This window comes from Phyllostomus hastatus, unplaced genomic scaffold (assembly GCF_019186645.2).
Source record: "Phyllostomus hastatus isolate PE091 unplaced genomic scaffold, TTU_PhHast_1.1 phas_scaffold_182, whole genome shotgun sequence".
In the NCBI taxonomy this organism is placed as follows: domain Eukaryota; kingdom Metazoa; phylum Chordata; class Mammalia; order Chiroptera; family Phyllostomidae; genus Phyllostomus; species Phyllostomus hastatus.
In genome coordinates, this window is record NW_025334013.1 from 185,977 (window position 1) to 206,769 (window position 20,793).

General features: G+C 70.3%; 1 protein-coding gene across 5 annotated transcripts in view; it reads left to right on the top strand.

The window, feature by feature from the left end:
• The window catches only part of AGRN (agrin), a 31,897-nt gene extending 15,786 nt beyond the window's left edge, over positions 1 to 16,111 (top strand). Inside the window, exons 4-39 of one of the 5 annotated variants that reach the window (XM_045858628.1) lie at positions 2,327 to 2,542; positions 2,627 to 2,851; positions 2,929 to 3,153; positions 3,307 to 3,513; positions 4,446 to 4,664; positions 4,739 to 4,933; positions 5,016 to 5,216; positions 5,295 to 5,443; positions 5,532 to 5,637; positions 6,332 to 6,448; positions 6,530 to 6,694; positions 6,878 to 7,021; positions 7,102 to 7,226; positions 7,303 to 7,408; positions 7,498 to 7,824; positions 7,904 to 8,041; positions 8,502 to 8,629; positions 8,744 to 8,858; positions 8,938 to 9,057; positions 9,175 to 9,483; positions 9,687 to 9,879; positions 10,026 to 10,241; positions 10,609 to 10,838; positions 10,933 to 11,067; positions 11,233 to 11,329; positions 11,423 to 11,587; positions 11,690 to 11,801; positions 11,999 to 12,010; positions 12,210 to 12,326; positions 12,421 to 12,613; positions 12,686 to 12,773; positions 12,942 to 12,965; positions 13,520 to 13,552; positions 13,759 to 13,983; positions 14,349 to 14,452; positions 14,839 to 16,111. In XM_045858628.1, the coding sequence (XP_045714584.1) occupies positions 2,327 to 2,542; positions 2,627 to 2,851; positions 2,929 to 3,153; positions 3,307 to 3,513; positions 4,446 to 4,664; positions 4,739 to 4,933; positions 5,016 to 5,216; positions 5,295 to 5,443; positions 5,532 to 5,637; positions 6,332 to 6,448; positions 6,530 to 6,694; positions 6,878 to 7,021; positions 7,102 to 7,226; positions 7,303 to 7,408; positions 7,498 to 7,824; positions 7,904 to 8,041; positions 8,502 to 8,629; positions 8,744 to 8,858; positions 8,938 to 9,057; positions 9,175 to 9,483; positions 9,687 to 9,879; positions 10,026 to 10,241; positions 10,609 to 10,838; positions 10,933 to 11,067; positions 11,233 to 11,329; positions 11,423 to 11,587; positions 11,690 to 11,801; positions 11,999 to 12,010; positions 12,210 to 12,326; positions 12,421 to 12,613; positions 12,686 to 12,773; positions 12,942 to 12,965; positions 13,520 to 13,552; positions 13,759 to 13,983; positions 14,349 to 14,452; positions 14,839 to 14,996 (5,639 nt within the window). In that variant the 3' untranslated portion in view covers positions 14,997 to 16,111. The remainder of the gene's footprint in view (positions 1 to 2,326; positions 2,543 to 2,626; positions 2,852 to 2,928; positions 3,154 to 3,306; positions 3,514 to 4,445; positions 4,665 to 4,738; positions 4,934 to 5,015; positions 5,217 to 5,294; positions 5,444 to 5,531; positions 5,638 to 6,331; positions 6,449 to 6,529; positions 6,695 to 6,877; positions 7,022 to 7,101; positions 7,227 to 7,302; positions 7,409 to 7,497; positions 7,825 to 7,903; positions 8,042 to 8,501; positions 8,630 to 8,743; positions 8,859 to 8,937; positions 9,058 to 9,174; positions 9,484 to 9,686; positions 9,880 to 10,025; positions 10,242 to 10,608; positions 10,839 to 10,932; positions 11,068 to 11,232; positions 11,330 to 11,422; positions 11,588 to 11,689; positions 11,802 to 11,998; positions 12,011 to 12,209; positions 12,327 to 12,420; positions 12,614 to 12,685; positions 12,774 to 12,941; positions 12,966 to 13,519; positions 13,553 to 13,758; positions 13,984 to 14,348; positions 14,453 to 14,838) is intronic. The other 4 variants (XM_045858630.1, XM_045858629.1, XM_045858631.1 and 1 more) reach the window with 4 other exon arrangements.
• Positions 16,112 to 20,793: the final 4,682 nt, after the last annotated feature.

The following is a 20,793-nucleotide window of genomic DNA, read 5'->3' on the forward strand; positions in this document are numbered from 1 at the left end:
CGCCTGCGGTCTCCATGCTTGTGCGTCTTCTACGTCCAGCCGAGAAGCCAGCCCCGAGACTTCGAGATCCCCTCGTCCCCGGGGGTGCGGGCGCGTAAGTGGGCAGTCATGGGGGTGCGAGGGAGCACCCCTTGCCCGGCTGAGCGTGGCCTGGGGAGAGGAGCTAGTTCACCCTGGAGAGGAGACGAGTCCTTTATGCCCCAAACCTCAGCTTCACCCACATCGAATCACCAAATGCCATGGCGGGCCTGGGAGCCCGGAGAGGAGACGGCCCCTCGGGAACTGTCATTCTGGGGGGCAGGTGGAGCGACTGGGACCTGGGCGTCAGTGCTGGGGCCTAAGCTTGATGGTACCCGGGCCCCTCCTCTGCCCTCAGCTGGTGCCTTGGGGCACCTGTGGGTGGCCTCTGGTCTCCAGCCCTTCCGCCTGTCCTCGGTGCACCCCCCTCAGGCCCCAGCTCTGCAAAGCCGCTCCCTCCGCAGTGTCTGAGGGACGAAGCAGGCCCCTGGGCTGTGGAGGAAGGTGTGGATCTTGGTGGATGAGGAGCGCACTGGTCACCCAGAAGTAGGAGTCCTTGGCAGGGGTCTGGCTGCGCCCAGGTGGCCAGAGGGAGACCGAGGCCTGAGCCCAAGGGCACAGACACAGCAGCTGGCGGGGACCCTCAGGTACAGTGAGGTGACCAGGCCCTTGGCCATGGAGTCAGGACCCTGGGAGAGACCCTGGTCTGCAGGTCCATTCCAGGCCAAGGAGAACAGCCGGCTGGACATCAGCAAGCGCCGGAGGTTTTGGCTGGGGGTGCGAGGGGCCTCGGGTGAGAGAGACGTGCTGGGGGCGCCAAGGAAGCCGGGGAGTGAAGAGGGACTGCGGGTGGGCCCCGTCAGAGCGGGGAGACCCCAGTAGGGACCCTAGTCCTCCCGGTCGCTGCTGGCGGTCCCCACAGCCCAGGTGTCCTCGGGCACCCCTTTCCCTGGAGGAGACGCTGAGGCGTGGCAGGTGGATGCAGAGCTGGGGACAGCCAGGCTCCAGGGCCTAATGAGGGACTTGAGGGGGCGGGGCAGACGAGGGCGAGGTGGCAGGGAGGAGGCATAGGTGGGCTGCAGGGACTTCCGGCTGGGTGTCCACGCCGGCCCCTGGCTCCGGCTCAGGCAGCCTGTGCGGGGTGGGGGTGGGGATGCACAAGCAGAGAGCAGGAGCCTGGGGTGGCCCGTTGCCGTGGCAACAGCGAGCTCCAGCTCCCGAGCTCCGTAGAATGGAGGGTGCTTCCTCCCACCCAACTTCCTGAGTCTGGTGGGAGGTGACGGGGGTGCCTCCCGGGTCCCCATAACTTATTAATGCTAATCAGACCCGACCGCACATGCATTAGTTCCCGACAGCTGTGGCCTGTGGGTGTGCAGTCCTCTGCCGGGGTCCTGAGGAGCCAGCCTGCCTGCCCGCCCCCTGCACACCGGGCACAGGCAGCTCCCAACTACGAAATCAAGAGCACCCCTGTGCTGTCCTCTCTGAGTGTGAGGGGGGAGGGTGTGGCTGAGGTGGTGGCTCGGGACGACAGGTGGGGAGGACAGGCACGTGGGGGCCCGGGGAGGCCCGGGGAGCAGGAGACCAGGAGAGCTAGCCGCACAGAGCGAGGGCCTGGGGGAGGGTTGGTGCAGGCAGGGCCCCCGTGGGGACAGGTCTGAGGGGCGGGAGAGCGAGGTGTGGGGAGACGGGGCCAGGCAGCGGGGTTCCTGGCCTGGGCCAGAAGGTGGAGCACGTGACCTGACCTCGGATCTCCCCACACCTTCCCCCCAGCTGTGTGACCTCAGGTGTCTTGGAAGGGCGGGGGCAGCAGGTCCACGGGGAGGCAGACGGGTCAGGTATGCGGGTGGGCACCACAGGGTCGGGGCTGTAAGTGGTCGGTCGCCTGTCAGGGGATGGGGAGGCCCCCCAGGCAGCGTGAGGGGGCCAATACTCGCAGCCGAGCTGGCAGGGGGGCTGGCTGTCCACCAAGGCAGGCGGGAGGCGTCCCCTCCGCAGTAGGCACGGGGTGTAGGCAAAGAGGGTTCCCTAGAGGGAAGGCACAGGAAAGGCCGGGACTGGTGCTGGGGGGAGCCCTGCATTGGGCCGGGTTTGATAGGGGAGGGCCTGGCCCTGTGACTGTGCCCACAAGCGTGTGTATGTGGGCGTGATGGGCACACACGTGTGCCTGTGTGAGCATGTGTGGGTACGCACACATGTGTGAATGTGTCTGTGGGGTTTAATGGGTGAATAGTGCCGCCCGTGTGCTCAGACGGCCGCGGGGTGAGGGGCTGGCAGGGGTGGGCTCTGACCCTCCCCCGTCCCACGCCAGCCTGCCGGGGGATGCTGTGTGGCTTTGGCGCCGTGTGTGAGCCCAGCGTGGAGGACCCCGGCCGAGCCTCCTGCGTGTGCAAGAAGCGGCCCTGTCCCGGGGTGGTGGCGCCCGTGTGCGGCTCTGACGCCTCCACCTACAGCAACGAGTGCGAGCTGCAGCGGGCGCAGTGCAGCCAGCAGCGGCGCATCCGCCTGCTCTCCCACGGGCCCTGCGGTGAGTGCAGCCCGCACAGTGGGGGGGCGCCGGTGCCGGGGGGGCCCGCCAGCGTGACCCCGCCCTGCCCCGCCCCGCCCACAGGGCCCCGCGACCCCTGCTCCAACGTGACCTGCAGCTTCGGCAGCACCTGCACGCGCTCTGCCGATGGACAGACAGCCACGTGCCTGTGCCCCGCCTCCTGCCAGGGGGTTCCTGGGGGCCCCGTGTGCGGCAGCGACGGCGCCGACTATCCCAGCGAGTGCCAGCTCCTGCGCCAGGCCTGCGCCCGCCAGGAGAACATCTTCAAGAAGTTCGACGGCCCCTGCGGTGAGCTACGCCGGCACGTCGCGTGACCTCCGTGCGTGCGCCTGCGCACACGCCCTGACCTCCCCCTCCCACCCCAGACCCCTGCAAGGATGCCCTCAGCGACCCGAGCCGCATCTGCCGCGTGAACCCTCAAACCCGGCGGCCCGAGATGCTGCTCCGGCCAGAGAGCTGCCCGTCCCGGCAGGCGCCTGTGTGTGGGGACGACGGCGTCACCTACGACAGCGAGTGCGTCATGGGCCGCACCGGGGCCGCCCGCGGCATGCACCTGCAGACAGTGCGCACCGGACGGTGCCAGCCTCAAGGTGGGCGGCTCCCCGGGGAGGGCCGCCCTGCCTGTGCGCACTGTCCCCTGCGCGCCGCCCCGTGGGCCCTTGGGTCCTCTGCATGCCCCACAGTGCAGGCTGGCCAGAGGCTCTCTGGCCTCTGACCTCCTTGCCTTCTCCGCCCACCCCCAGACCAGTGCCCAGACACCTGCAGGTTCAACGCCATGTGTCTGGTCCGCCGCGGCCGGCCCCGCTGCTCCTGTGACCGCATCGTCTGCGACGGGGCCTACAGACCCGTGTGCGCCCACGACGGGCGCACGTACGACAACGAGTGCCGGCGCCAGCAGGCCGAGTGCCGGCAGCAGCGCGCCGTCCCCACCAGGCACCAGGGCCCCTGTGGTGAGCACCGTGGGGGGCCGCGCCTGGAGCAGGCCGGTCCTGCGTCGGGCCCTGCTGCCACCATCACACGCCATCTCCATCCCGAGTCACCCTCCCCCCCCCCCCCGGGGTCGTGGGCACCAGCGGGTCCCTGGGCAGGGCTCTTGCCTGTCGAGCTCTGGGGCGGAGGGCTCCATCAGCAGGGCGCCTGTAGCACCTGGGGTCAGGGAGGCAGCGGTGGGGCCTGCGTGGCGCCCGCAGCCCCCTGGGTCCCTCAGGGCTCTGGGGGCGGCAGAGGCGGGGGCTGCTGTGCCCCGCCCACCCCCAGCCGTGTCCCTGGGCGTCTCCGAGGTCTCTCCGCTCCTGTCTCCTCTCCCCGTCCTTCCTTCCCTCTCGGCTGCGCCTCTTGTGTCTTCCAGCCTGACCTACGGGCAGGATGAGGTGCCGCACCTGCCGCCAGGAGCCCGCAGTCCGAGGTCTGCCCCCAGTGCGGCGGGGGGGTGGCTCGCTGCTGCCTGGCCTTGTGGTCCTCAGAGCAAGTGGACAGACACCTCCTCCCCCTGTGTGGCCCTGGGTCTGACTCTAGGTTGCAGACTCTTCCCACCCACAGAGAGAGCCCCCCCGCCACATGCACACGTGTCCCAGGGTGGCTGGGGGGCGAGTCAGTGGCCTGGGCAGGCCTGGCCCTCACGCAGCCCACGGTGGGCCTTCGGGGTGCTCCTGAGGACAGCCCACACCGCCGCCCTGCGGGGGCTGGGGCCGTGGGCTCTGCGTCCCTGTCTGTGTCTGTCGCGTGTCTGTCCCTTTCTCTGCTGTGTCCTGTGCCTCCGGCCCTTCTCCCGGTCCACTCCTCCTGCGCCACCCCCACCCCGGGAGAGGGTCTGCTGCGCGGAGCTGGGGGCTTGTGCCTGAGCCTGGGGGAGGCGGCCTGCTGAGAGCCGCGTCCTCCACAGACCAGCCCCGGTCCCCGTGCCTCGGGGTGCAGTGCCTGTTCGGGGCGGTGTGTGTCGTGAAGAACGGGGGAGCTGAGTGCGTGTGCCAGCAGGCGTGCCCAGGCGTCTACGACCCCGTGTGCGGCAGTGATGGCGTCACGTACGGCAGCGCCTGCGAGCTGGAGGCCATGGCCTGCACCCTCAAGCGGGAGATCCGGGTGGCTCGCAGAGGACCCTGTGGTCAGTGGTGGGCGAGTGGGTGTTGCGGGGGGGAGGCGGTGCTGGGCACCGAGGTGACGGCACCTCCTCCCCAGACCGCTGTGGGCAGTGCCGCTTCGGCGCCCTGTGCGAGGCCGCGACCGGGCGCTGCGTGTGCCCCTCCGGGTGCGTGGCCCTGGCCGAGCCCGTGTGCGGCTCAGACGGGCACACGTACGCCAGCGAGTGCGAGCTGCACGTCCACGCCTGCACACGCCAGATCAGCCTGCACGTGGCCTCGCCCGGACCCTGCCGTGAGTGGGGTGGGCCGGGGGGCTGCGGTCCCTGCACTTCCCAGGTGGGGCCTGCTGACCGGGCCCGGCTCCGCCTCTGCAGAGACCTGCGGAGACACGGTGTGCGCCTTCGGGGCGGTGTGCCTGGCCGGGCAGTGTGTGTGTCCCCGGTGCGAGCGCCCCCCACCCGGCCCCGTGTGCGGCAGCGACGGCGTCACCTACGGCAGTGCCTGCGAACTCCGCGAGGCCGCCTGCCGGCAGCAGACCCAGATCGAGGAGGCCCGGGCGGGGCCCTGCGAGCAGGGTAGGCGCAGAGGCTGGCGTGGGGTGTGGGGTGCCCACTCTGACCGGCGGCCCTCGGGTGACCGCCCCCTCTCCGCAGCCGAGTGCGGCTCCGGAGGCTCCGGCTCCGGGGAGGACGGCGAGTGCGAGCAGGAGCTGTGCCGGCAGCGCGGCGGCGTCTGGGACGAGGACTCGGAGGACGGGCCGTGCGTCTGCGGCTTCCGCTGCGAGGGCGTCCCGCGGAGCCCGGTGAGGCCCCCGCCCGCTCTGTCTGTGGGTGGGGGTGAGCCCGGGGCGAGGCGGGGGCCTCGGACGCCCCACTGACACCCCCCTCCAGGTCTGCGGCTCCGACGGGGTCACCTATGGCTCGGAGTGCGCGCTGAAGAAGGCCCGGTGCGAGTCCCGGCGGGAGCTGCACGCGGTGGCTCTGGGGGCCTGCCGAGGTGCGTGGCCACACCTGTTCCCGTGCGCACTCGCTGTTTTCTGTGCATGCGTGTGCACACAGGCGTGAGGCAGGTGGGAGTGTGTGCCCTATTCATGGGTGTTGTCCCGCAGGCGTATATGACTGTGTGTTGTCATGGAGGTGCATACTTGTACCTGTGCAGCTGCACCTGTGGAGTGGCGTGTCACTGAGCCAACAAGTGCGCACTGAGCACCTACTGTGTGCCGGGCCGGCTTCTGTGCAGGGAGGCAACGGGGAGGCAGCAAGGCCCCTCTGGGCAGCTTCTGTCTCCCAGGAAATGTCACAGGTGCACAAGTGACATTCCTGCGCAGGTGTGTGTGTGAGCACATGTGGTTGGAGGCGTGTGGGTGAACGTGTGCACCCATGTCTTCGTGTGCACATGTGTGTGCACGCACACCAGGTCGCAAGGACACACTCACCCAACCCTGTGTGGCTCTGGTCGTACGGTGCACCCAGGGCTGCGTGTGCTTGACCTGCCAATGCTTCGCGTGTCCTGGTTCTGTGTGGATGGACGTTCTCTTGTGTGTGGTGTGGTGGCCTCCCCGTGGCCTGAGTCCAGCCTCCAGTCCTGACGGCAGTTGGCCTCAGGAGGGTGATGGCGAGGTCTGGGGGAGGCCAAGGGGGAGTGGCCAGGCCCGGGAGGGTGTCGGACACCGTCTGGTGTCTCTCTGCAGGCCCCACTGTGGCCCCGAGGCCGCCGGCAGTCCCCCTGCACTGCACCCAGACCCCCTTCGGCTGCTGCCGGGATAATGTCACTGCTGCCCGGGGCGTGGGCCTGGCCGGCTGCCCCGGTGAGTGCCTGAGCCCAGCCCTGACCACAGCGAGGCGGAGCCTTGCCACCGTGGTGACCCCGCCCTGCCCTGGCCTTGCAGGTGTGTGCCAGTGCAACCCACACGGCTCCTATGGTGGCACCTGTGACCCAGGCACGGGCCAGTGCTCCTGCCGCCCGGGCGTGGGGGGCCTCAAGTGTGACCGCTGTGAGCCTGGCTACTGGAACTTCCGTGGCATCGTCACCGATGGCCGGAGTGGCTGCACCCGTGAGTGACCGGACCCACGCTGGGCGCTCAGCTGAGCTCTCCCGCCTGCCCGTGCTGCTGCCGGGCCCCGTGTCCCCCACCTGGGCTCCGGCCTGGCCCACACCAGGCGGGGGCGGGGCTCTGGGGCCAGTGGGGAAACCAGGCACAGGCCTCAGGTGCCCCCTCCTGCCCCTGTCCCCTCAGCGTGCAGCTGTGACCCCCGGGGGGCTGTGCGGGACGACTGTGAGCAGATGACCGGGCTGTGCTCCTGCAAGCCGGGGGTGGCTGGGCCCAAGTGCGGGCAGTGTCCAGGCGGCCGCGCCCTGGGCCCCTCTGGCTGTGAGACAGGTGAGGGCCTGGCCTGTGCTGGGGGGTGGCTGTCCCGGCAGCCGGTCTCCCGAGCCAGCGGGGTCTCCTCTCTGCCCCAGACCCCTCGGCGCCCAAGACCTGTGCTGAGATGCGCTGTGAGTTCGGGGCGTCCTGCATGGAGGAGGCTGGCTCCGCCCACTGCATGTGCCCCACACCCACGTGTCCGGGGGTGAATGCGACCAAGGTGAGGGGTGGGGCGTGTGGGGGGTGGTGGGGGTGGGGAAGGGCTCCCTCACAGCATCCTCGTCCTCCTGCCCCAGGTCTGTGGCTCGGATGGAGTCACCTACGGCAACGAGTGTCAGCTGCGGACCATCGCCTGCCGCCAGGGCCTGGACATCTCCATCCAGAGCCTCGGCCCCTGCCAGGGTGAGGCCTGCCCCGTGGCTCCGCACGTGACCGGGAAGGCCTGGCCTCGCCCTGACTCGGGGGCCCACCGGACTCTCCTCTCCCCACAGAGGCTGTCGCTCCTGGCGCCCGTCCGACACCCGCGGCCGCGGCCGCCTCAGGACACCGCCTGAGCGAGGCGCTCCCACCCAGTGCCCGGGCTCCGGCTCCCAGCAGCACCCCGCACAGCCGGCCCACCCCTCGCCCCTCGCCGCAGCCTCAGACCACCGCCAGCATCCCTCGGACCACCTGGAGGCCTGCACTGACCGTGCCCCCCACGACACCCCCCGCGGCGGCCGGCCTCGCCACGTCTGCCTTCAGCGAGTCAGGCAGCGCCGACGGGAGTGGCGACGAGGAGCTGAGCGGGGACCTGGAGGCCAGCGGGGCCGGCTCGGGGGGTGAGCACGGGCTCGGGATGCGGGGGGCAGGGCCCCGGAAGGCCTGGCCTGCCGCTGGGCTCAGACTGCGCCCCCCCAGGACTCGAGCCCCCCGGGGGCGACAGCGCTGTGACCCCGGGGCCACCCATCGAGAAGGCCTCGTGCTACAACTCACCTTTGGGTTGCTGCTCGGACGGCAAGACGCTCGCGCTGGACGCCGAGGGCTCCAACTGTCCCGGTGAGTGGGTGGCCAGGGCCGGGGTGCAGCGGTGCGGCGCGAGGAGCGGCCTGGACCCCGCCGGGGACGCCGTCGCTCCTCCCAGGAAGCAGGCCTGCCCCGCAGGTGGGCGCCCGGGGCGCATGGTGCGCTGGTCTCAGGACGCACGTGCGTGGTCTTGGGATCCAGCACACACACACACGCACGCGCACACGAGATCTGGGCCCCCAAACACACCTGGGTGCTGCGGCCCCTGTGGCTAACCTGTCTTTCCTGTTGCAAGCTGGCCCGGGGCCTGGCCCCAAGGAGTCCGCCTGGTAACTGACACCAGCCCTGCCCCCAGCTCCCCACTAACCTCACGGCCATCTGACTAACCGCCACCTGCCCTGCGCCCGTGGGGCTTGCTGCCAGGGCCTGCACCCACGGCTGGCCCGGAGGCCGGGTCGGGCCCGGCAGCACCTCACTGCCCCCTCCCCCACAGCCACCAAGGCGTTCCAGGGCGTGCTGGAGCTCGAGGCGGTTGACGGGCAGGAGCTGTTCTACACCCCCGAGATGGCCGACCCCAAGTCGGAGCTGTTCGGAGAGACGGCCAGGAGCATCGAGAGCGCCGTGAGTCTGGGGCCCCGCCCACTCCCAGGGCGGACCCGGAGCAGCCCTGGGCGGGGGGGCCGGGCCGCGCAGTCGGGGCAGCCCCCAGCGCCCGCCCCCACTCCTCCCCCACAGCTGGATGACCTTTTCCGGAACTCGGACGTTAAGAAGGACTTCTGGAGTGTCCACCTGAGGGACCTGGGGCCAGGCAACACTGTCCGGGCGATTGTGGACGTGCACTTCGACCCCAGTGAGCCCCCAGCCCGCTCCCCCAGGAGGTGGGGGGCGCCGCCCAGGGCTCCGCGGTGCTCACTGTGCCCCCTCCCCAGCCACGAGCTTCAGGGCGCCCGACGTGGCCCGGGCCCTGCTCCGGCAGGTCCAGGCGTCCCGGCGTCGGCCCCTGGGGGTGCGCCGGCCGCTGCAGGAGCACGCGCGCTTCATGGACTTCGGTGAGTGCCCGCCCACCCGGCCTACGCCCTCGCGGCCGCTCGGCCCCTCCCCCGCTCCCGCCAGCGCCCCGCTCGCCGGCCCTGCCACGGGACCCTGACCGCTCTCCCCGCCCTCAGACTGGTTTCCTGCGTTCTTCACGGGAGCCACCCCTGCCGCGGCCACGGCCAGGGCCACCACCTCCGCCTTTCCCGCGGCGACCCCTCGGGCGCTCTACCCCAGCCACACCAGCCGGCCCGTCAGCAGGACCACAGCGGCCCCCACCACGCGACGGGCCCCCACCACAGCCCCCCATCGCACGCAGCAGCCCCTGAGGCCCTGCGACTCCCAGCCCTGCCTCCATGGGGGCACCTGCCAGGACCGAGACTTGGGTGGAACCTTCACCTGCAGCTGCCCAGCCGGCAGGGGGGGCGCCGTCTGTGAAGAGGGTAAGGGTCACCCTTGCTGGAGAGGGACAGGGCGGCAAGTGGGGGGCAGGTTTGAGCCACCATCAGCAACAGGGTGGGGCAACAGGGTGGGGCGCCAGGTTGGGGTAGGGGGCAGGGGGACAGGGCCTGGGGGGTTCGGGCTAGAGGACAGGGCCACTGGGGCCCTGGTCCTCTGTGCCCTCCAGCCGGTGCCCGTCTCGCAGCATTGCGCCCCTCAGTGCCGTCCTTTGGGGGCCGCTCCTTCCTGGCCTTCCCGACCCTCCGAGCCTACCACACGCTGCGCCTGGAGTTGGAGTTCCGCGCGCTGGAGCCACAGGGGCTGCTGCTCTACAACGGCGGGGCCCGCGGCAAGGACTTCCTGGCGCTGGCCCTGGTGGGGGGCCGTGTGCAGCTCAGGTGGGCGGGGCAGGGGCTAGGGTGGGCGGGGCTCGCGTAGCGGTGGGGCGGGGCTAGGGTGGGCGGGGCTGCGGGGCGGGGCGGGGCGGGGCAGTAGTCCTGGCTCCTTGTGGGGGATTTGAGGACGTCCTCCTTCCTCCCCGCAGATTTGACACAGGTTCAGGACCCTTGGTGCTGACCAGCACAGTGCCCGTGGAGCCCGGCCGGTGGCACCGCCTGGAGCTGTCCCGGCACTGGCGCCAGGGGAATCTCTCAGTGGACGGCGAGCCCCCTGTCCTGGGCCAGAGCCCCAGTGGCACTGATGGCCTCAACCTGGACACAGAGCTCTTCGTGGGCGGCGTCCCAGAGGACCAGGCGTCCGTGTGAGCATCAGGGAGCGCTGGGGTGGGCCTGGCCCCAATCCCAACGTCTGACCCTGATCCCGATCTCTGACTTGTCGGCTGCACCCAGGAAGCCCGAGCACCCAAATAGCAAGAGGGGTGGAGAGACAGTGTGAACCATGGCTGTGACCCCAACCTCAATCCTAGCTCTTGGTCCAGGTCCTGATTGTGCCCCATCTGTGGGTGGCACTCCTGAGGACAGGTGTGACCACCAAGGGGGGACTGGGCTGATGTTCGGTCCTGACCTGTGACCCTCAGCCCACGCCCTGTCCTGGGGACTGGCCATCTGGGAGCACCGGAAAGGGGAGATGGGGAGCAGCCCTGACCCCTGACCCTCGTCCTGGTGCAGGGTGCTCGAGCGGACCTCCGTCGGCGTCGGCCTCAGGGGCTGCATCCGCCTGCTGCACGTCAACAACCAGCGCTTGGAGCTCAGCAGCTGGCCGGGGGCGGCCACCAGAAGCTCCGGCGTGGCCGAGTGTGGGGCCCACCCCTGCCTGCCCAGCCCCTGCCTCAGGGGCGCCCCGTGCCGGGCCCTGGAGGCCGGCGTGTTCCACTGCCAGTGCCCGCCGGGCCGCTTCGGTGAGGACGGGGCCCGGGCTGGGTGTCGGAGGGACCCCCGTGTTACTAGGAGCGGGGACTCCAGCCTCCTGGGACCCCACCCGTCTCTCTCCAGGCCCAACCTGTGCGGAGGAGAAGAACCCGTGTGAGCCGAACCCCTGCCACGGGGCAGCCCCCTGCCGTGTGCTGCCGGGGGGTGAGGCCGAGTGCGAGTGCCCCCTGGGCCGGGGGGGCACTCTCTGCCAAACAGGTGGGGGCCCCGGGCCTCGGGGCAGGGGGCGGAGGGCTGGGTCGAACGTGTGATTCTGCTGGGGGTAGGGTTGGGCTTCAGGCCAGGGGACCTCAGCTTGGTGGGGGTGCAGGGGACCCACGCCAGGGCCCAGCGCCCTGAGTGACCCCGCCCCGTCCCGTGCAGTCTCGGCACGGAGCGACGCCCGGCCCTTCCTGGCTGACTTCGGTGGCTTCTCCTACCTGGAGCTGAGAGGCCTGCACACTTTCGAGCGGGACCTGGGGTCAGTGGGGCTGAAGGGGCGCAGGGGAGGGGGCCGCCCCGGGCGGGCGGGCGTCACACTGCCCCCGCCCCGCCTGACCCCACGTGACCCCAGGGAGAAGATGGCGCTGGAGGTGGTGTTCCTGGCCCGGGGCGCCAACGGCCTGCTCCTGTACAACGGGCAGAAGACGGATGGCACGGGGGACTTCGTGTCACTGGCGCTGCGGGACGGCCACCTGGAGTTCCGTTACGACCTGGGCAAGGGGGCGGCGGTCATCAGGTGTGCAGGTGGGGGCGGGGACAGGGCTGGGGGCCCAGGGCAGGGTCACTGGGGCACCTGGCAGGGCAGGCAGTGGGGCTCACGGTGCCCCCTCCTCGCCAGGAGCAAGGAGCCGGTGGCCCTGGGCACCTGGACCCGGGTCTCCCTGGAGCGAAACGGCCGCAAGGGCGCCATGCGCGTGAGCGACGGGCCCCGCGTGCAGGGCGAGTCCCCGGTGAGCGTCCCCGGGCCGTGGGCCTCCTCCCCCTTCTCCTCCTCCTCCCCTTCCTCCTCCTCCTCGTCCCGGACGGTGCGGCGGCCCCCGCCGCCAGGCTCTCACTGAAGTGGTTTCTCTCTCGTCTGTCCTGCCCCTCTCTGCTCTCTGCTCTCTGGCCTCGCTCTGCAACCCCCACCCCGCTCCTCGGATGTCAGAAATCCCGAAAGGTACCAGTCTCCCTGCTCCTCCTGCCTACCATCTGCTGCCGCCCCCATCCCTAGAGTAGCCCCCTCCCGGCCACTAAGCCCCCCGTCGGCCGTGTGTGTGTGTGATTAACTCTGCCTCACAGATAGGCCGGAGGGCAAGGGGCACCCTGTGCCTGCCCGGGGGGCGGCTCCGCGGCGCTCACCCGGCACCTGCCCCCAGGTGTCGCACACCGTCCTCAACCTGAAGGAGCCGCTCTACCTGGGCGGGGCTCCCGACTTCAGCAAGCTGGCCCGGGCCGCCGCCATGTCCTCTGGCTTCGATGGCGTCATCCAGCTGGTACGCGCGCGGCGGAGGGGGCGTTCCGGGGGGGACTGCCGCGGCAGGGAGGATGGCGGGCGGGGCCGTGGCTCTCATTCCTCCGTCCCCCCAGGTCTCTCTGAAGGGCCACCAGCTGCTGACCCAGGAGCACGTGGTGCGGGCGGTGGACGTCTCCCCCTTTGCGGACCACCCGTGTACCCAGGCCTCGGGACACCCCTGCCTCCACGGGGCCTCCTGCCTGCCCCGGGGGGCCTCCTACGAGTGCCTGTGCCCCGGGGGCTTCTCGGGGCCGCACTGCGAGATGGGTGAGCACGCCGGCCAGGCCGGGGTGGCTCGGGGGCCCCCGGGGCCTCCCTCACCCCAACTCTCCCTCTCAGGGCTGATGGAGAAGTCGGCAGGGGACCTCGACGCGCTCGCCTTCGACGGACGGACCTACGTCGAGTACCTCAACGCCGTGACGGAGAGGTAGCGCGCCCCCTGCCCTCAGCGGTCCCTCTGGTCCCGGCCACACGCGTGCGGGCGAGGGCCGCGTCCGCCCTCCGCTCCGTGGCCAGGAGGGGCAGGCCCCGCTGTGCCTGCCCGCTGCCCCTGCCCCCTCCACCCTCTCACCATCTCTGTCTCTTTGTTTCCAAGCGAACTGACCAATGAGATCCCAGCGTAAGTAGCCTGGGCCCCGCCACCTTCTCTCTCGCTCGCTCCCCGTTCTGCCCTCCTCGCCCGCCCGGGCCGAGGCCGCACTCCCCTCCCAGATGCAGGACGGGGCTGGGCCGTGAGGGCTGCGTGAGGCCCCGGGTGCGCGCTGAGGGCGGTCGGTCGCCCGTCCACCCCCTCGGCCCCCGCCCTCACCGCCGGAGCACCTGTGTCGGCGCACACCTGTGTTTGGTTGCACGCGTCTGCTGGGACATCCGGGGCCTCTTGCGGCAAGGAGCCCTCGGTCTCCGTCCTTCCCCGTGTCTCAGCTCTTGACAGCTGGGCCTAGGCCGTGCCCGCCAGCTCTGTGTCTGCACATGCGTGCTGCACGTGTGTCATTGCCGGGGCTCTGCAGTGGGGGGAGCGGATGGCCCGGGGTCCTCCGTGTCTTCCGAGGATGCTTGCTGCTCCTGCCCCCCACGTGTGGGAAGGGGGCGTGGGGGGGCTGCCGCAGGGCCCCGCCCTGCACTGCCGCCGGTCTGTCCCCCGCTCACCTGCCTCCCTCTCTTCCTGCTTCTAAGCCCCGAAGCGCCGGGTTCCGGGGCCCTGCACAGGTGAGCACGCGCCACCCTGGCCCTGCTGTCTGCCTGCCGGCCCCTCATCACCCCCTCCCCGCGCTGTCTCTGCCGAGCTGTCCTTCTGTCTGTGCGCCTCTCGGGTCTGCCGATCCGGTCCTAACTCCCACTGCCCGCCCACCCCCCTTGCCCACCCCGCTCCCCGCCACCCCCCGGGAGGCCCTGACCAGCCTTCTGCCCCGCAGCGAGAAGGCGCTGCAGAGCGACCACTTCGAGCTGAGCCTGCGCACGGAGGCCACGCAGGGGCTGGTGCTGTGGAGCGGCAAGGCCACGGAGCGGGCCGACTACCTGGCCCTGGCCATCGTGGACGGGCGCCTGCAGCTGGCCTACGACCTGGGCTCCCAGCCCGTGGTGCTGCGCTCCACCGTGCCGGTCAACACCAACCGCTGGCTGCGGGTCCGGGCGCACAGGTCAGCCGGGAGCCCAGGGGGTGCTGGGTCACTGGTGGCTGGGGGGGCAGGGCCCGCTGTCGGACCTGAGGTCCCAGCTGGGATGAGGAGGGACGGGAGGACACAGCGGTTACGGTCGGGGAACCTCCGATCTGAAAAGGGGGCCCTTGCTGTTTGGGGACATGCTGCTCTGGTCTGAGCCTGCCATCCCTTCCAGCAAAATTGAACCCACGTGACACCCCCTGCCCTGGCCACCAGGCACTCTCCCAAGGGTCAGTGCCACCCTGTCCCGGCCCTGGGTGACACTGGATGGGGCTCAGGGCCTGGAGGCGGCAGGGTGGGCTCTCCGGAGTCACCCAAGGGCCTCACCCTGTCCACCCCTCCAGGGAGCAAAGGGAAGGCTCCCTTCAGGTGGGCAACGAGGCCCCCGTGACCGGCTCCTCCCCTCTGGGCTCCACGCAGCTGGACACAGACGGAGCCCTGTGGCTGGGTGAGTAAGGGGAGGTGGGTGGGGGGGCCTCAGAGTCTCTGGGGGACAGGCCCCGTCTGCTGGGGCCAGCACTGGGGGCGGCACCCGAGTCAACCCCACTCAGCAGCAGATGGCCCGGCCAGGGCCCGGGCCCCGGCGCCTGCTCTCTCGGCCCCTGCTCTCTCGGCCCCTGCTCTCTCGGCCCCTGCAGTCGGCTGCCAGGGAGGGGTGGGGGGTCCCGGAGGTCACAGCCCGCCTGCAGTCCCCCGGTTCACCCTGGGTGCCGACGGGCCCCAGGCACCTCACCTTGCCTGTCCTTCACGTGCTGGCGGGTCCCTCTAACCTCCGGGTCTGGCCTGCCCTGCCCGTCAGAGTGACAGGGCGGCCCTCCTGTGTTTGCCCTGCAGGGGGCCTGGCGAGACTGCCCGTGGGCCCCGCCCTGCCCAAGGCCTACGGCGCCGGCTTCGTGGGCTGCCTGCGGGACGTGGTGGTGGGGCGGCGGGCCCTGCACCTGCTGGAGGACGCCGTCACCAAGCCCGAGCTGCAGCCCTGTCCCGCCCCGTGAGCCGCCACAGCCTCCACCGCCTGTTGCCGTCTTTTTATATTTTTGTACACTTGTTGCTTTTTGATATGATTTTCTTGCCTGTGTTTTGGCTGGAAGGACTCCGGGCCTGGCCTCCCTCCCGTCCAGGCAGGAGAGCCGCGGAGACACACACTCGGCCGAGGGGGCAGCGCGGCTCCACCTCAGGACACACCGCCGCCTCCGCCCAGCCCCGCGGGCGCGCTCCCTGCGGGTGGGCGGGCCCCGGGCCGCACGCGGCTCCACCTGGTGCAGCCCCGGAGGGGAAGCTGCTGCCGGGGCTGCCGGGGCCCCTCCCAGGCCTACACCGGGCTGGTCTCTGTCCCGCTGCAAGCGGGCCAGGCCCCCAGGACCAGGCCCCCGCCTGGCCGGCCCCTCCTGGGCCCCCGGTGCCAATGCTGTGACTTAGGACGTTACCGTTGGGGCCACCCAGCGCTGCCCCGACCCCCCCCCCCCCAGCTGTGTCTACCGGTCCCGGGTGCTGGAGAGCAGAGGCCGGGCCCAGGCCTGTTCCAGGGCCCTTGCCCTCAGCCGGCCCTGTCCACCCTCCCGGCCACCTTGGACGTGGCTGTGTCCCCTGCCCAGCACCTGAGGCCCCAGGAGGAACCCTGAGAGGCAGTGGGCCACTGGGGTGTGGGCGATGGCCCTGCGTCGCCTGCTTCAGTGCCCCCCTCGACCAGACAGACGTCCAGGCGACCACCAGCCGCAGAGTTCCCAACGCCGTCGCTTTTATTTGGCATCTGGGGCGGTGGGCTGTCACCTCCGCCCGAGAGCAGCTGAGGACACTGTGTGGCAGACCCTCACTCTGGTTCTGGGGGGGCGGGTGTCCTCACTCCAGGAAGACCAGAGGTCAGCGGGGCGTCGCACCGCGGCCAGGGGGCAGGGGCAGGGAAGGCAGGGATGGCTGTGAGGCCAGAAGCGCCTTGAACTGCAACGCCCCGCCCTGCCCCGCCCGGCGCACTGGTGGGGTGCCGGTCCCGCTCCCACAGCTGGGCCTGGGCTGGGCTGTTCGGCCCTAGGGCTGAAGGGCCCGCACATCACACTACTAACTCCAGTCTGTGTCTGTGTCAGTCACCGTGAAATAAAGTCTGAACACGTCACGAGGTGCCTGCGTCTGGCCCGCCGCCACTGGCTTTTCAGCCTCCCGATGGGGCGTGCGCCTCAAGCCCCCTCCTGTGGCTCTGGGTGGGGGCCGCTCCTGGCAGGGAGACGCCCTGCTACGAACTCACAAGTCGGTGGGGCAGAGCCCGTGGAGGCGGCACCCCTCGCAGCATCCCCCCCACTCTGCACCGCCTGGGGGTGGCAGGGGACCCTTCCCACTGGCTAAGGCTGGTCTACCTCCGGCCCTGCCAGGAGACCCTGGGCAGAAGGCCCGAGCGGTGGCCTAGGAAGCACAGCTGTGAGCCTCGAACCAGAAGCAGGAGAGGAGAGTTGTGTGGCCCCCTCCCTGGAACCCCTGACCTCTCTGAGAGATGTGTCTCTCCCCGGGCTCCCCAAGCCGCCCTGTGGAGCCCAGGGGAGCTGTCACGGTCCCTGTCCCGTCACCTGCAGCCCCAGGCAAGCGCTGGGGGTGACGTTGAGCCTGTCACGGAGGGCTGAGGGCACACGGAGGGGTGCCCACCGCGCAGTGTGCCCACTGGCTGGACAGGGGCCTGGGCTTGGCCTCAGCCCTCCCTGGCCGAGACCAAGAGAGCTTGGCTGGGAAGACCCAGGGGCGGTTTTGGAAGCTGAGGTTGGGGACAGTGGGCGTGGCCCCCCCACACTTACCCGGCGCCACAAGGAGTTGACCCACAGCAAGAACCAGAGCACTAGTGACTGTTAGAACCTGTGTGGGCGCTGGCCAAGCTGGTGCACGCAGCTCCACGTGGGCCAGAACAGGGGGCGGGAGGGTCGTGCGTAGCCTCGCCCTGGTCCTGCAGCCAGCCTCACCCGAGCCTCCTGGCTGCTGGTGTGGGGTGACTCCGTTCTTCCAGCCCCGGGGAATCGGGGTGGGGCTGGTCTGGGGAGGTTCCCTCCCCTCTTTGCTGAGGACCAGGCTGCCACCTGGTGGCTGCCCCGGGCCCTACAGAGCCTGCCTGCTCTTACACCTCTGGAGCGGGGGAGGGTCAGAGAGGTGGGCGAGGCAGATGGCGGCTGGCCTGGGTGGGCCGCTGCCTGGGCCCTGAGGTCTGTGTGGGTCTGTCTGGGAACTTTCTGGCCAGGTGGTTTCAGGGGCAGCTTCCCGGTGTGGGAGAGTCAGACACACTGGGGACTTCATACTGTGTGCTCACACGGCAGCAGGAGCAAGTGGGCCGCCGGCCACCTGTCACCCACTTTACGATCTGCTCCCAGATAGGAGGAGGCGGCGGCCAGGGTGTGGGTGTGACTCCGGGAGGCAGTGGTGGCCCAGCCCCTCACCACCGCCCCCACAACCGGACAGGAAGTACGGTGTCAGAGGTGGGGGGTTTCCACGCCTCAGCGGACCGGTCAGGCTCTACAAGGAGAACCCCGTGGTGGGGAAGTCGGGGCCTGCGGTGCCCCTGAAACAAGCACATCCCCCCCGGCACGTGAACCTGGGAGTCCAGAGGGGGCTGCTCCCCTGGGGGCTCAAGGGACACCAGCACGGCCCCGCCCAGGGAAAAGGGGGCAGGACGGCTGGGGGCAGGGGGTGGGCCCGGGGTGTTGCCCCGAGAGGACACGGTGGGACCCTCCGAAGCTTGGACGTGTCCTCTCCCTGCCAGCGCCTCAAGGCCACAAAGATCGGCATCCACGGCCGTGTGGGAGAGCTCAGCCAGGCCACGGACCTCAAGAGAAGGCCGGGCAGGGCTTCTGGGAGGAGTCTGAGGGGCGGGGCGGGGCGGCGGTGCTGTGGGCTCTGGGGAAGGGTCAGCTGTGGCTGAAGTCCCATCATCCTGCCAGGTGCTGCAGCCACAGGGATACCAGCTTCTGTGTCCAAGGGTGGGCAGTGGCCAGAGAGCCAGCCCAGGAGTCCACACAACACCCTCACGGCACCCTTCCCCGGCAGGGCCTCAGGGTGGGGGCGGGGCCATTTCCCATCACAGGTGTGAGCTCCCTCTTGCACACTAGGGGCCCCTTGCTCACCTGGAGACCTAAGTGGCACCCGACCCTCCCAGTTGACGCCACCCGTGCAGTCCTGCGTGGTGTGGACAGCAGCATGCCTGGAGCCGACTACATGAGTGCCAGCTACCTGGGCGTGGGGGTGCATGAGGCAGCTGGCTGGGCCTGGGCCTCTGCCACTAGGAGAGCCAGGGCCCCAGGCTGTGGACCTCAGCAGGACAGTAGGTATTTGGGGGAGGGGGTGTGGCAGTCCCCAAGGCAGGCGTCCTCAGAGGGGACTGGACTAGAGGGACATTGGTTCTAAGCACCCCACAGACTACGGTGCAAGGGACTGTGTGCGAGCCACCTGGGGCTTCTTTGCATGTCATTTGCACTGACTTGCATTTGTCTCTCTTCCTGGAAACAGCAGGCAGCTGACCCCACCCCCTTCCAGAGTGACCCAGAGGAGAAGCCAGGCCAAGGACTGGGCAAGGTGGACACTGCCACCCAGGGCTGTCTGCAGATCACACACAGTGTCTGCCGTCTGGACCGTGGTGCACCGAGAACACACGTGTCATCGTCGTGGCCACCAGGGAGTGGAGCGAGGCCGGGTGGGAAGGCAGGCCTGTCCTGTGTGCTGATCTGGACGTGTGACGGTGCTGGCCCAGCCCCGCTTCTTCAGTCTTCAGGAAGCTCTGGGGAGTGGGGAGGGTCCTCGAGAGCCCCCGTGTAGTCACGGGTGTGTGTGTCTCCGCAGGGCACAGGGGCAGGGGTGCCGGTGGTCTCCTAGCACTGTTGACACAATGCACCCCCGCCTCCAGAAGAAGTGTTTCCGATACCGGCCGGGGCTGAGGGCAGCCCAGAGTACGGCTGGACATGTGGGTGGGGCACGGCTGACTGCCAGGCCTTGGGCTGCTGTGCGGGGGTGTCAGGCGTGGTGGCCAGGCCAGGTGAGCCTTGAGGGCAGCGGGACATTCAGAGCCGGAGTGGTCAGTAGCCCTAGGTCTGCCCTGGGGTGAGGAGGTTCCTACCTGGCTCCACCAACCCCCCTGGCCTTGCTGGCTTCCCTGCCCCTCAGCTCCGTGGGCACAATCCTGGCCTGGGCTCTGCCGGGCAGAGGTCACAGGTGGACCATTCTCAGCCCCAGGCCCCGGACGCTGGACTCCAGGGTGGCCTCACGCACGTGGCCTCCACAGTCTCTTCCTGGGCCATCTCAGCAGCTTCGGTCTCCTTGGTTTACCAGTGGTGCCCCTGTCTGTCCCTGGAACGGACCCTTCTTCTATGGGGGTGCAGGTCCTGCAGACCCCTGACCTTTGGCCCTTCCCAAATAGAATTCACTGTCCCCCAAACCTGCTCCCGCTTCCTTTCCTCGGGCAGCTGAGCCACGGGGAGCCATCTGTGCCCCCTCACCCCCAAGCCTCACCCCCATCTTTTCCTTCCAACCCCTCCAGCTCAGCCTTGGCCCTGCTGACCACTCCTGGCCTCAGTGTGCCTCCTCCCGATTTATCCCCTGCACCTCTCCCACCCTGGGGTCACTGCAGCACCCGCTCTGACTCGGTGGACCGCCCCACCTGGGAACTGCCCAGAAAGGCCTGGATGGGCGCTCACCAGCCCGGCCCGGCCCAGGAGCCGCCGCCGCGCACAGGGAAGCAAGCATTACCAGTACTTCCGCTGGCCCGACCACGGAGTCCCCACGGGGCCCGCTGGCGTCCTCGGCTTCCTGGAAGAAGTGAACCGAGCCCAGAGAAGCGCGCCAGGGGCCGGCAGGCCCACGGTAGTCACTGCAGGTGCAACCGGGGGCCAGGCGGGGCGGGGCGGGGCCACGCGGCGCAGGTGAGACCGGAGGCGGGGCAGGGCCACGCGGGCATTGGCGGTGCAACCCGGTACAGGGCCACCGCTTCGTCCTGCGAATCGCCACGGGCATCCCGGTCGGTCCGCACAGCGCCCACACAGGATGCGGAGGCACCGTGGTTGTGACTGACATCCTGGTGGGCGTCATCGGAAGGCCAGGTGAGCCGCCCCTGCCACATAGCTCCGCCCCGCGCCTCCGCCCCCCTCCTCCCATTGGCCCCGCCTCTCCTGCCTAACCCCGCCCCACCTTGTCGCCCGGGCTCCACCTGGAGCACGTTGGTTCCCAGGGCTGGACGGCGACATCGGCGTCCCCAAGACGATCTCGCGGATGCGGCGGCAGCGCTCGCGGATGGCGCAGACCGAAGCGTAGTACGAGTTCGTGCACCTAGCGTGTCCGCGGAACTTCCAGGGCGAGCAGCTGCGCCTGCGCGAGTAGCCGGGGGCGGGGCCAGTCCCGGTGAGGCCCGCGGGACGTCACCACGTGACCAGCGGCCCCAACCCCCCCCCCCAGTCTAAGCTCTCGGAAGAGCGAGCCACCCCCCCCCCGGCGTGAATGGGGGCGTCAGGGAGCAGGGCCAGGCCGGGGTCCCGCGTGGGGGCCGGGCGGTGTCCCTGCCCGGGCCAGGAGGCCGCGGGGGCGTGGCCGGGGCGTGTGTGCGCAGACCACCGAACCGGGTCTCGGCCCGCCGGACCCCGGAGACCGCCGGCGGCGGGGGCGAGGACCTGCCGAGTCTCAGGACGTGCGGGGCCCGCGTGCCCGCGCCAGGCGAGGCTGGAGCCGCGCGAGGAGGCCCAGAGCCCAGGAAGGCTGGCCTCCACGTTCTTGGAAAGCGCAGTGTTTAGAACAGTAGCCTGAAGCTTGCCGGGGAGCCTGCCCGCCTGACTCCCTACCGGC